Genomic DNA, 14,653 nt, shown 5'->3' on the forward strand with positions numbered 1-14,653 from the left:
TGGTTGAAATGTGGTGAGTATAAAATACACCATTTAGCTCTGGGGTTGCCAGCATAAAAGGTCACATGATTTATAAACTGAGATCATTTAAGCAGGAAACCAGGAAAGATTAAGAGAGAAATGTGTGTAAAATTAACCAAGGCAGTTTTTATTTACAAGTGTGTCTAATGTAAAGTGTTAATTTTTACATTAACACTATGTTTTACACTAACACTATGTTATCACTGTTATCACTTATTTGGTTGTATATGGCACTGATACATTATTAAAGCAGTAGTACTGTATGTAACATTTTCGTGTCTGTTTTACATCATGACTGATGGAGGGAAGGCAGAAACATAACATCTGCCTGTGAAATGAGACAGCAGCTAACAGGATTATTCCCAGAAACATGAACAAGGTCAACCAAATATTGAAAAACAACTTTAGATTCTCTGAAACATGAATTAGGTCGTGAGAAACCTAAACTATAGAACTGTGGACCAAAGTGTTCATTCAGAAAGCTCTGCAGGTTCACCTAAGGAGACATTATATGCTATATAGCTCACACAACCACATGGAGAAAAAAAACCTGAACTATCCATTTCTTAGTTGTTCTTATGTAACACAATAGAATACACGTGTACCCATCATCATCAGATCCGGGTAGCATTTGTTATTAGTCATTAGTGGCAAGCCTGAATTGGTCACGTCATCACATGGCGTAATTGTATTTTCCGGGAATGTCATGAACGCCTCACGGCCAGGGAGAGAGAGAGAGAGAGAGAGAGAGAGAGAGAGAGAGAGAGAGAGAGAGAGAGAGAGAGAGAGAGAGAGAGAGAGAGAGAGAGAGAGAGAGCAGCTCGGTTTAAGTGAAAATGACAGAGTCGAGTTCTCGCCTAAAGAACGGAGACTTACGCGAGAAGGAGGCGTTTATTTAAAAAATAAAGGAGGTTGCGCGGACTTGTTTTCAACTCGCTCGGCATAAACGCAACTGAGCTGCTTCCTGTTTCTAAAGTTGACTCTGAGAGTCGCTCTTTAAATGCATTGGATCCGGTGACAGACTTCGACGCAGACAGACAGCGAGAGACACCACAGACATGGTGAGTACTCGTCAGTCTGCTTTGGTCAACAGTGGACAATTCAGGGACAGAGACAGGGGCGAGTGTGTCTTTTTTGTTCCTTCTTTAATTGATCAAAATGTTTGACCCTGACCTGCGGACAAAGTCCTGTGAAGGTAACACGGGACAGTGTTACAGTGTGACAGGATCTCATGCTGTCCACTCAAACATGTTCTGTTTAATGAAATGAGGTGCATTTATTACAAGCCAGGTTTTCATTATCTTTACTTATTTATTCTTAGAAACAATAAGAAAAATAATGTAAATATTTAGCAGCACAAAAAGGCAATCTATAGTAAGTAATATAAGAAAAAGTAAAATAAGACGAAGCCCCATTATGATTGGCTGTATTACTAATTTATTGCATTTTTTTATTAAAAAAAAGAAAAAAAGAAATGTGAATGCAAACTTTTACTCAACCACCATGCAGGGTATCCGCGGGGACTTATAAAGTCTTAAAAAGTCTTAAATCCAATAATTTGAATTTAAGGTCTTAAAATGTCTTAAATTCTCCTAAAATCTCATAAAAGGTCTTAAATAAAATTTTGAAAGGTCTTAAAAATCTGTCAAAGTTACCTTTATTTAAAACATGCACAAACTTTAGACTCGCTTTGCGGTGTGTTACAGCTTAGCATAGCAGCGGAGAAAACTTAATGAAAGACAACAGCTACGCCGAATTTCAAAGATTTGTGGCTCCAATTCTCCTTCATGTCTTTTGTACTTGGATGGATTTGAAATGGGTCTTAAATTGTATTCATTATGGTCTTTAAAAAGTCTTAAAAAGTCTTAAATTTGACTTGTTGAAACCTGCAGAGACCCTGCCATGATATATCCTTCAATAACAATGTAACAAAGGTTCAGAACTTAAAAAATAATTATTATGTGCAAAAATGGCACAATTTACACCTAAATGTATATGTTTCTCAGTTCAATCAGTGTTTGTTGTTTTCTGTGTATTTAATTTCGACCGATTTGAAATGTGTTTTTTTCTTTTTATCATGATAAAGTGTTTGGCTATTATGAGGGAGGTAGAAAAGTTGGCATATGGATACAAGGTAAATGTGATATAGTATGTAAAGCAGGAGCCTCAACAGGTTTGGGAAAGCAGGGGGCACAAGTTAAAAGGGGGCCTGAAATTGGTGATAGCCTAGCAAGAAGAACTTGAATTGAAGTCTATGGGAAAATGAGCTTCTACTGTGAATGAGTTGATCTTCTCAATCATTAGTTTCAGGTCTTCTCCATTTGAACATGATTTCACTTTTATAAATGAGGTTGCCATTTAGAGGAAAACAGATGATAAATCAGGGTGAGTGGGCACCAGTGTGATTGACAGCTGGGACCGTCCAGTAGACGCCTGATGGTTCTATGAACTTCCAGTTTCAAACACTGACATGGCACCAGTAAATCTTACTTGTCTATGGTTCAGACTTATTCTGTATTTTCCTAAAATTGTGTGAGACAAAGCAAATCTTCATGCTGGACTTTTCTATATCTTTCTCCTACCAGTTCCTTCGTCAAATGACCAGATTTCAGATATTTTCTTACTGTTGTGACTCAGATATCGTTATAGTCATCTTTGGAGTAGAAATGTGAAATAATATTTGAAGAAAGTGCCTTCTTGGCCGAGAAAGGCAGAAAAATGTATTTATCGCTCATGTACACAAACGACAACAACTCCCAGAATGCTCTGCGCGCCACACTCACTTCCGGCTCGGAAGTCTCGCAGCATAGCTGGGACGCCTCCATTATCACAGTGAAGTGGTCGGTTGGCCTTGATGAATTAGTTGGCGAATACATTACGGACCTGCAAATTACACAGGTTTGTTTTCTGTGGTGCTAAATTGTACCGGGACGTGCAGTAAAAACATAATACGAAAGGACAAGCAGTAAGTTCCCATTATTTGCCGGTCAGAGATTCAGAGCGGTGAAAGCTTCAAGTCGGCTATGCTAAGCTATGCTAAGCTTCTTTGGAGTTTTTGAGAAGACACCGAAGGCAAACCTGTAAAATCAGAGGGTTTACGATCTCCATTTCCAGCAGGAAGACGTCACTGAGAGGTAAGACTGATGCTGATATTCCGCTCTATTTCTGCTCATAGTATATGATGTGATATAGTTGTCGGCAGTGAAGTGACAACGTTGTAAAAGTACGTTTGATAGACAATTACGCACACGTTATATACACGTAAACTGTTAGCAAAGTAAAGTCACCTTGCTTTCACTGGAGAATAATGTCAGTGTTATTCAAATGTTTTGTTTTTATTCATGTTTGTTCAAGACGCCTATATAGACAACATTATCATGTTCACAGCTCACCCAGTTGGTATATTTTGCTAAAAGGTTTGTTTTCCTGAAAAAAAAAGTATAATCTTCGTTCATATTTTTTGTGTGATTGTATTCCTTGTCCTTTACAGTTGAAGCCTGGTTTAATCAAGTCTTGGAGAAACTCTTCACAGCATCCAGCTCTGCTCCTCTTCACCACTGTGACTCCAGCTGTCCCACATCAGATTCTGACACCGCTCTACATGTTTCATTATTTATTTATTGTTTGCATATTGTGAGACGTGCTTTTAGATTTGGATCCTTGTTGATTTTAATTTGTACTCTTGAATATAAAGTTATTTTTTTCACCTTCTCACCCTGCATGCATTTGTACACTTGTGTAAAGTAAAGACTTGAGGAAGGAAGCAGAATAGTTACTGATTTTATTATATTACTATACTAGACAAGTTAGATTTACACAATAAAAATGATGCAGTTGTCATCAATAAACAAAGTAGCTCTAATTCTGAAGTGTTTATCAAAATACTCACTTTATATTGAGGCGGCCGTTTATCCCATTTCCTTCATCCACCGGACCAGCGCCCGCTACCCCTGTTGCCCGCCCGGCCGAGTTGGAGCGAGCTGCTCCAGATCCGGCCAGTGTTAGGCCGAAGTGTGTGCAGCTCTGCTGCGCTGCGGCAGCCAGAGCCCGCCAACGCCAAAAAGCAGGTCTTTTCCCTCGCAGCCATATCAGTTTGAAAACTACATTGTCTTCTCAGTTTACAAGGCCAAATTAAAGAGAGCGAGAGCCGGTGGTAACTTTTAGCAAAGATGGCGGACACTGTGTTTACATTCTGGGAATGAAGTCTCGTCCATTCTGGGAAGTCTCGTCCCCCTGTGGGTGAGTCCAAAAAGTGCAGAACTAGTGTTGCGTCATATTGCGTCATCGGAGGGGAGCAAAAATACTATTTTTTAGAAATCAGGGGAAAAATGAGGGAGGAAAGCACACTTTCTAAAAAATAATAATGCTATTCTAGCAATACAAAGCCACATGCTAATCAGTGAAATATTCCTTAAACCATCTAGGCACACATTTTCAGACATATTTAGGTGTGGCACAGGAGCTTGTTTTATTTTGCTGTAGGGCCCTAGGACCATTTTGCTTGTGGCCCCCAAACTCTTTTGAGACACCCCTGGAGGGAAGTTGTTGGAATCCATCCATCCATTCATCCATTATCTACCACTTTATCCTCCACCGGAGGGTCACAGGGGTGCTGTGCCTATCTCAGCTGACATAGGGCGACAGTTCGCCAGTCCATCGCAGGGTCCCATATAGAGACAAACAACCATTCACTCGCACTCTAGTTGTTGGAGTAGTTCAATAAAATCAATGAAATATTCATAATTATTGTCTCCTCTGGAACTTCTCTGGTGTTTCTTTTCATTTCTTTGTTCACTAAAGAATGATGACATGATGAATAGAACAATCAAATAACAAGCAGCACGTGTATTCACTGTTCATGCACACACTGTGCTATAGTGAACAGGCTATAATGTGATGTAGGTGTGGTTTCCCTGCAAAATGCCAGGTACATTAATGCAGACAGGATGGAGGGAGTGAGGAAAGGAAGGAAGGAAGGTGGGGATTCGGAAGGAGCAGCAGTGCCTGTGTTAAGACAAAGCCAGCTGACTTTTGAAGACAGACCATTGTTCAGCTACTACTTAGTGTTTCCAGGATGAACTCAGCTACAGAGCATCTGTCAATCAGCTAACAGCATGCGTTTATAAGGATATCAAACTCTTGTTCTTGGCCCAGTCGACCTACACACCCGCTGTGAATTTGCACATACAGGATGTTGTTCATGAAAGTCTTGACAGGAAATGACAGTGAATTCTGAAGCAAATCTAAATGCTGAGCGTGTGCATGTTATATATTTGTTTGGCTCCTCATCCTGTTAACCTCTGAGATGCTGCCTTCCTCTCATGGCTCATGGGCAGAGCAGAGGGGAAGAAGAAAACATTTCAGCAGGCTGATGACTGCACACACTGTTGCTGCTCAAACAGAGAGGTTTCTGTTGACAGCTGCCAGAAGGGAATCATTACAATCAGTAAAACCTGTTCTTCTCCAGTTTGTCGCTTTATGTCACATACTTTCATTTTCCTTTTATTACATGCTTTTGTAGTAATCGTAGGCCTACGACTTAAAATAAAGTAACCGTTCAGTGCACACTTACTTTGGTTGGCTTAAAGCTCACATAGTGGTCCTGTTGCACATATATGTTAGTTATGGAGGTCTACTTACATACATTAACTTGTTTTTATGGTCAAAAACCTCCTAGTTGCTGTAAACAAGCTGATAGAAATCCTATTTTATGACAATGTTTCCCAGCCGTGAGATTTGAGACTCAACTCTCTCACCCAGAAGACATGTCTTGTGATTGGCCAGTACCCGGAAGTACACCCGCTCTCAGAAGCACAGCTCCCCCCTCTGGAACGGTGGATGCACTGCTACTCATTAGCAAACCATTGTTTTAACAATGTTTAAAAATAGCTTCGTCACAACTCCCTGCCGCAGTCCCTTTCATGACTTTGACGGACGTTATTCCTCTTCTGCGGTTCAATGTACGCAACCGGATGTGCCCGGACTAGTGTCCGGAGCAGGACGATCTGCTGTTCCGTAGAACCGTTGTTTACATAACCGGTCCGGGTTTTTCAGAGATCTCGCTGAGCCCGAGATTACAATAAAACACAGCGTTCCCAGCAGTGGCTGAACTGTTTGTTTTGAAACTTCAGGGCTTCTTAAACAAGGTAAGGACGCAGATACACACTAAAAAACAGCGTTAATTGGAACTTGCAGTCTAGGTCTGCTTTAAAAAATTGTCACAGTGGTTAAATTCCCATGGTACTTGGTATAAAACTGATCACTGATCAAGAGAAAGCATTCAAAGAGCACAAACCTAGGCCAATGCTGATCAGTTTCCCACAGTGTCAATACGCTCCCCTTCTTACAAGGTCAGAAAAAAAAGAAAGGAAATTCAGAATTCGGAATTGGCTCACGACCAAAATGTAATAATGTATTCCTCTGGCCATAACCTGGTGTTCCTGAAAAACTAGGATGTCCTGATCTTTTTGAATGATGCTGCTCACAGCCAGACAAACACAGCCAAAAACCTAACTTCCTTTGTGGAGGTAATAAAATAAATACTTTCCATGGAGTGGACAGAATATAGTTACTGTAAGTCTGAGTATGTTTAAACACCATTTAGCCACTACTGAGCACTTGTTCTTGAGGGAGTGGTACGGAAAAACTAGAGAAAACTAAAGAACTTTGTCACAAAAGATGGAGAAAAAAATTAAAACCAACCTTTGAGCATAATTAAATCAAGTGATCTAAGACAAACTGACTCATGGGAGGTTTTGACCAGTCATTCAAGTCCTTTCCAGTGCTGCAGCACTGATAAAGAAATGCTGCAAGGAAACCTAAAAAAGGAACAGTTTCAGAGATGAAGATGGAGACAGAGATGATGACTTTGTTTCTGATGAGGAGCTCAGGACAGAGAGCTCCAATCCAAAGCAATCCTGTTTATAGCAGCTTTCAGAGCTTCATATTGTGCTTTAATGATTCACTGGTGTAAAATAGCTTTAGATTAGTGTCACAGAAATTGCGACAGCACTGTTCAGAAAAAAATTGTTGGGTGTCATGTAAGTTGGATGTGCAACACTGAGACTGAAGTAGGTCATATCTACACTCAAGGACTGAGCAAACTGTTCTATTTTGGGCTGTTATGTGCATCCATTGGCTGCTAATTGTTGAGGCTCGGTCCCATTTCAGTCCTTGCCTCTACTACTAAGCCCAGACCTGAGCAAGATATGGCCTATGGGCCTTCTTGTGAATGCACATAAAGGACGGATTGGGCTAAGTTTTATGCTGATTTCACACCAAACACAATTTTTACACCTCATGCTGCAAAAATTATAATTTTCGACTCCATTTTGAGTCTGGTCACCAGCAATGTGTCACCAAACATTTACAACTCTACATCATAAAATGGGTCACATCCTGTGCGACTGTGACAAATGTCCAACACACAGCCGACACTAGCTGTTTTCAACAACAAGCTGTCATTAAGAGTCCCAAACAATGCAGAGGCATAAATTATTTTTAAAAAATGGCAATTGGCCACATCATGTCTGACTCTGTATCCATGTGTGTGTGTTGGACAGGAGAATGGGAAGAACCGTCTACAGCAGACCCAGGAAGAGGTGGAGCAGGTGAAGGACATCATGCTGGACAACATGAATAAGGCTGAAGAGAGAACTGGCAAACTTGGAGAATTGGAGGATCGGGCTGATGTCTTGCTGGAGAAGGTATGTAGAGAAGCTGTCCAAGTGGATAACATAACACTATTTTAACTCAGTGTCGATCTCTGTGTTGTATGGATATGATGAATAACTGTAGCAAACGGCACAAACATCCCATTTTAACAGGCACCAAGGGACTGAGACAAGGAAATGTCATATTGATGTCTATAAATACAACGTAGGTGGAGCTGGAGAGGAAAACAAATGTACAATTTACATCCTGATTTTGCCTTATGGTGCTATTTTTAGAGAGGTATTTCCTATTGTTCCTTAAGATGAATGAAGTGAGCTGGTCTCCTTGGGTATGACAGAGCGAGTCCAGGACATGCCACGAGACAAATGTCCGTCCGGGGGTCAAAAAGCAGGTCACATCATTCCCACGTTGCCCAGTCGGCCTGTTACATCACAATGTGGAGCAGTTCTCTAATAAACCATTTAGACTGACTTTGAAACAGTTTTTTTTTCATCATGGGGAATTCAGGAATGTGTTTGTTTTGCATTCACACAGGGTTTTTATACACTTCAGAGCAGCATCGGTGGTAACGCACGACCCATGCAAACTCTGATTTCTTCTTCTTGTATCTGCTAATTTGTTGGCATCATTTATGTCATTTTGCTAAGACATTCATCCTCAAGTTGTTCGTACATCCGCCATCTACATTTTTTAGGAAACCTTACTTACTTGACTTAAAGTTGTTCACTTTTCACTGTTCACCACTGAGTTTGAACAAGGGAGCAGCACAGGGAACGAAGGGACAAAAGTAAAATATATAATATGACTACCTTTTTTAAAGGTTAACCCAGGTTCAAAAATCACTGGTATTTTTAGTGTGAAAGACTTAAAACAGCGAATACTTTTAAATGTAACAAAACCCCTAAACTTTTTTTTCTTGTGTAAACCAGTGTATGTGTAGTAATGGTATTAGCTGATCCAGGTGCAAATCTTCATAGTTAAGCATCTGCTGCCCTCCCTGGTCAAACTCCAGCTACTGCATTTTAATTTAGCTTTCTTGGTCCACTCTTTTTACAGTGGACTTTATTCAGTGGACTATTACATACTCACGAGGCTCTGTTACCGAGCACACCTGGCCCCCTGCACTGCTCCCCACATAGTGAATGAATGAATGAATGAGTAATGAGGATCAGAAAGGCAGCTCTGAAACTGAAGTACAGTTCACTCTTGACATCGAAAGAAATGTGGCAACACATAAAAACTGAAAAGAACCAATCAGCATTTTTATTTTATTTACAAAGAATCACTCAAGGCACATTTCCATCAAAGGAACTGGCACCAGTTTACTGGGAACTATGTGGTCCCAATGAATCTCCTTCATGTTTAAAGTAGCTGTCATTTTGTTGTGTATTATAAGTAACAGTGTTTCCTTTGATGTGTCCTTTTCAGTCTCCAAACCAATAACGGGATCACTGTTCGCTCCACTGTTCGTTAGCTGAGAGGTTACCCCCACAAAACAGCTGACTGCAGCAGTGATGTCACTGTTCTTATCTCTCTCTCACACACACTGTCTTTGAACTTGTGGAGCAGTGAACCATTTAGTCCTTGAAAAAAGGCGCCTGGTACTTAAACTGCCTGTTGTCTACATGGGATCTTGTTGTGTTGGTGGTGCAGCCCAGCTTCACATGAGCTGCATGTCTCTGGTAGAATCTCTAATAAACCTGTTGCCCCTGCAGAGCACCACTGACAGGCAGGCAGACATTACCCTTAACAAAAACCACTGCTGTGCATACTGGACGGACAGGTTATAACAAGTTTACACAGAGATGTGTCAAGCTTGTGTTTCGCAACTTTTTCAGCTGCACCCAAGAAGCCAAATATAAAATGCAGCTTTGAAACTTCATTAATTGTTAGAATCAGCAGGAGTGAGCTGCAAACACAAAACACACTTAGAAGTAAAAGTGCTAAGTAGAACCATATAAGGTTCTTCGGCTTGTCCTCATAGGAGAACCCTTTTTGTACTTAGTGTTACCAAGAACCCTTTTAAAACCCTTTATTCAGAAAAGGGATTTTAAAGGGTTCTCTGGATCAAAATGGTTCTTACTGGAACCATTAGTGTTACCAAGAACCCTTGAAAAACAAATGGTTCCAGGTAGAGCCTCAGCACTTGTACAAGAACACTTTTGGAACCCTTATTTCTAAGAGTGTATGGATTGGCGACCCGTCCAGGTTGTACCCTGCCTTTGACCCAGCTGGGATTGACCCTCTGATGTGACTCTCATGTGAAGGATAAAGATGTAGAAAATGAATAAATTAAATTTCCAAGTAGGCAGTTGCATAAAAACTTCATCTTCACTTTGTGTCAAATATTAATTCATTAGTGATGTTTTGTCTCTCCAATAATCCTCCAGGGTGACTCATTTCTGGTTTCTTTGCTCCTCAGTGACAGTAAACTGGATATCCTCTGTTTTTGGACAAAACAAGATGTACCAATTATGGAAATAATCATTAGTTGCAGTCCTAGTGATCATTTTCTGAGGGTTCTGAGCAGCCCACTTCCCATTGCATGTGAAATGTTCTGCTATTAAAGTCATATTGAATAAGCGTTGAACCACAGTTTTAAAGCTGTTTCCTTCACTCCTTATCTTTGTTTACCCAAATTGTGTGTTTAATAGCGGATGAGTCATTCGCTTGATATACATCACATTATTTCTCTGAGAACCAAAAAACAATTATGTAATACAGGCCAATGTGAGAAGTATGTGACCCATGGGACTAAAACAATGCCGTGATCCATTGTTATATTAAAAAGTTGAATATTATTTCATTAAGAAAAGAAAAGCAGGAAAATGTGGGTGAAATTTGTTCTCTAAATTAGCCTCTCCTTTCTGCTGATGACCCCAAAATGAAAATTGTCGCGGAATGTCTTCAGCGACTCGCTCCCGGTAATCATCAGAGAGAACATTGCCACTCTGCGCCTTACACAGGAAAGGGCAGGGACATAACTTTTTCACCTCACTTGACTTGGCAAAAACATCACAAGCCAAGAAAACAAGCCTGGTTGGTAGAGTCAGAAGAGAGCTTCTCCCGTGCGTAAAGACGCAAATGCGGCTGTGCATCACACAGTTGCTGAAAAGTGACAACGCATCACTCACTGTCAGCCAGGGCAAAACAAAAACATGTCTGCATTTTGATCACTGTCCACACAGCTGTGACCATCACGAGTGGAAATAATAAACCAGACACGTTTACAATTCAAGCTGCTTTCACTTCAGCAGCCACCCGCAGATGTGCAGTAACAGTGGTTTATAATATCCTTGACCTGGTTGAAACAAACGCCTCAGTTCTTTATATATAAAAAAACGTTTGATGACATGGAGAAACTTCATTGTGCGCCTCACAACTGAACTGTCCTGTCCACATGAACGCAAAGTCTGAAACGTCATAGTGCGCAATAAATGAAAAATAATACAATAAAAAGGGCTTTTATCTGTAATTTCAAGAGCGGATTCAATTTCTGTTCATCAATTAACACATTTTCTCCCTTGGTAGAATTCACATGCTGCTTCCTCATATTTACTATCACCTATATACACATGTCAAATCTATTTAGTTTCACTTTGTACTTTAACCATTGAAATTATATATCCTAATTAATTATGAACAGTAAAAATGACTGCTATGGTATTTCTAGTAGGTGCATTATTCCCAGAGGTTCAAGTTGCGAGTGTTCATGATGAATTGATAAAAAAAAAAAATTATAAGTGGTGGGGACAAAATTGTTCCTAAGTAGGGCTGGGGACGTGTCCCCTGCGTATCTGACGCCTATGTTCACTTGTATCATTGTGCATTTTCTGGGTGGTTTTGTGACAAAATAACGCAATTGACTGTGTCACAGCTGCATGTAACAGTATTGCCATTCTGTGGGAGTCAAGCCGCTGTGTATATCCTATATTTTTTAATCAATGTAGTGAGTTGCGAGTTAAGTACACCGCCTGCTGAGAATATGTTCCAGTGGCTATGGGCGCGCAACCTACAAGCATGCATGGAGGCGTTCATGCTCAGCGTGTTGTTCATTGCAGTATTCGCCGCAACGGGAGGGGGCGTACAACCAAAAGATTCAACTTTTGCTGCCGGATAAACATCGGCTGCCTAGCAACAGTAGTAAACAACAACTTTCCACATATTGCTTCTTCTTTAAAAACATTGTAATGTAACCTTCTTCTTCTTCTCTGTGTTTTCTCCTCCAGAGTAGAGCATTTGAAAAGACGGCCAACAAGGTGAAGCAGAAGAAAAGGTGGGAGAACAAGAAGATGAAATATGTGTTTATTGCAGTGGGAGTGGTGGCAGCGATCGTAATTATCTCACTTATCATCTATGCCATTGTGGGATAGCACAGAGGACTGCAGCTTCTTGACGAGTGCCTGATGAAAGGAGAATAAGATAATGGGACCATTGGAGTCCAAACTGTGGGATTCTAGCATCTTGCCTGAAGTGCTCATTTTGTGATATTTATGGGAGTGTACAAAAGTGTCTTCAATCTATATGGTACAACTGGTTGCCCGGATGCTTCTTTTCTTTAAAATAACTTTTCCAAACTCTTTCCAACATTGGAAGGACACATCACTTATCATGTGGACTGGATTTCTGTAAATTGATTGTAAAGAGTAAAAACTATGGTGGCCCTGAGGTGCAAAACACAACCACAAATCGCAAAACACAAGACACAAATGCAAATCAAGAAACACAACGCAAATCCAAAACACAAAAGCAAATCACAAATGCAAATCAAAAAACACAAACGCAAATTAAAAAACACAAATGGAAATCACAACACAACATCACAAAAACATCTAAATCTGTGTATCATTCGTTCATTCGTTTTTCAAAATAAAAACAGAAATAAATAAAAAGAAAATAATATTTCGAGATTTACTAGATTAAAAGTGGCAATTATACGAGAAAATAAAGTTGCAGATTGAGGAGTTAAAAAGTAAATTTCCATTCTATTAAATATATCGACGCATACCCGTGATTTCTCCTGCTGTTTATGTGTTTGAAACATATGAACCGTATGTATATTGATGGATCAGCTTAGTCTGTGTGTCACTTGCCGGCTGCCGCACACTACGCTGGAAGTAAAGTCAATGAATCAGTTAAACACTGTTGATTTCTTCCCATGGAGCCGACATGGCTATTTTGGTTCAGTAAATTTCTGTCAGTCAGCACTGCGGTCAAGCCAGCCCTTCCTCGATTTCAAGTGCGTCTTTATTGCCAACTTTATGTCAAATACGTTTGCGAGCTCACTGCAGTGTGTGGAAACTTATCGTGTAAAAAGTGTATTTTAAAAATGTGTTAAGATTTGTTTTGTATTTTTTTTTTTTTCAAATAAATAAACAAGTGTGTCTCATTAAACAAGTGTGTCACACAAGTCTATGCAGGCATAGACTTGTCTCACAAGTCTATGCCTGCACTGATTTTGAGCCAGCAGGTGAAATAACCTGGAAGCTATTGAGCTTTAAAGGTGCATTATGTAATAAATCTAAAGCAACTGGCCATAAAATCCTCCTAATATGTCACAGAGACTCAGGAATAATGTTCATATAACAAACTGAACTCGCCAACAACAACAGCACAGCCAAAATATTTGCATTAAAAAACATATTTTGCAGACTGCAAATCATGTTTATGTTTTGAAATCATGTTTTGGCATGTGGAGCCACCTACCGCTGACTACCAATCATTGCAGTCAGTAGAGTCAAAACAACCACGGGTTGCCAGTTACGCCAGTTAATTTTTCATTTCAGCACAAAATTCGAAAAATTGTAAAAACGTCGTTATCCGTTTTTTCATTTTGATTTTGTAGACAAATATTGAGTAAACAAGTTGTTTTTTCGTTTTATTATTTCTGGTTTTATTTTGCAAAACGAATGATACACAGATTAAAATCGGTCCGTGCAATGAGCGATGACCCTGGTCTATCGTGGGAAACAACGTTTACTTAAAAAACATTTTCATCACCTTCATCCATCACTTACCAGTATTTCAGTTTGGCCCTACACTGCAAGTCAAGAGGTTGGTTGAAGACCTGCACGACAGCACCCCCACAGACCCAGAGAACTTCCATTTTGTTATTTGCTGTTGTTTTCTCACTTGCTGGCGTTTTATTACTTACCGTGTTTTGGGGTTGCAGTGCGTTTGCCCCTGTGGGCCACCGTACCTCAGGGCCACCATAAAAAACAGTCCATTACACACTCCCTGTAAGATGCCACTATCATAATGTTGTTGTTTTTTAATTTGATCGATCAAAAAAGTGCTGTGCCACAAATGTTATAGGCTGCTACATGCCTGTGAAATGTTCTCAAAGTTGCCTTTATCATTAAAATGTGTTTTTTTTATGTGTACTTGAGTGATTGACTGATTTCAGTTTTGTTGGGTTTCAGTTATTTCAGTTTTTTCTTATATTTTAGTTTTTTCCTGTGTCTCCAAATCTGTTCTGTACATCAACAATCTATGTAAGATGTGTAAATAAAACCAATTCATTCATTTCCACAAACTGCTCCGTATTCTACCACAATTCTGAGGTTGACACAAACAGCTGAACAGCCAGCACAATGGCGATCGTTTTGGCCTGGAACTGTCAATAGTAAATGCTTATATTTCAATTTAATTCATGGCATTTTGCATTTTATTTCGTTCAATTGGCAGGTTTTTGCAAGAGAATGAACCCTAGTGGACAGTGTTTATAAGTTTAAACCTTCTTCTTATCAGGAACATTATGTAAAATATTTATGTAATCACTCAGCAATGAGGAAAGGCAGGGGCGTGAGCCGTCTGGAAAACCCTCAGTAGCTGGCCTTATCCTTGATAAGCGTGAGAAAATGATGATGATGATGATGATGATGGCCTCGCCTTTGTGCTATAATAATCAACCACATGTGCTGGCTCTTTACTAAAAGAAGAGTAAATTAAATCCTTG

At 39.9% G+C, this 14,653-nt stretch overlaps 1 protein-coding gene across 2 annotated transcripts; it reads left to right on the forward strand.

Moving 5' to 3' along the window:
• The first annotated feature begins 839 nt into the window (after nucleotides 1-839).
• vamp5 (vesicle-associated membrane protein 5) lies at nucleotides 840-14,162 on the forward strand. Of its 2 annotated transcripts, XM_083887094.1 has the most exons (4): nucleotides 840-1,082; nucleotides 7,584-7,727; nucleotides 11,925-11,971; nucleotides 12,074-14,162. In XM_083887094.1, exons 1-4 carry the CDS (start codon nucleotides 1,080-1,082, stop codon nucleotides 12,114-12,116), a joined length of 237 nt encoding a protein of 78 aa, XP_083743220.1. In that variant the 5' UTR covers nucleotides 840-1,079; the 3' UTR covers nucleotides 12,117-14,162. The 2 variants fall into 2 exon arrangements, with proteins under 2 accessions (XP_083743220.1, XP_083743219.1); XM_083887093.1 differs by having other exon boundaries at nucleotides 11,925-14,162.
• The last annotated feature ends 491 nt before the right edge of the window (nucleotides 14,163-14,653 follow it).

The sequence above is a fragment of the Microchirus variegatus genome (genome assembly GCF_963457635.1).
Source record: "Microchirus variegatus genome assembly, chromosome: 3".
In the NCBI taxonomy this organism is placed as follows: domain Eukaryota; kingdom Metazoa; phylum Chordata; class Actinopteri; order Pleuronectiformes; family Soleidae; genus Microchirus; species Microchirus variegatus.

What these genes read in the sequence shown, in the direction of transcription:
- vamp5 (XM_083887093.1), top strand. An exon ending in CTGATGTCTTGCTGGAGAAG is followed by an intron (nt 7,728 to 11,924) that starts GTATGTAGAGAA and finishes TTTCTCCTCCAG; the next exon opens with AGTAGAGCATTTGAAAAGAC.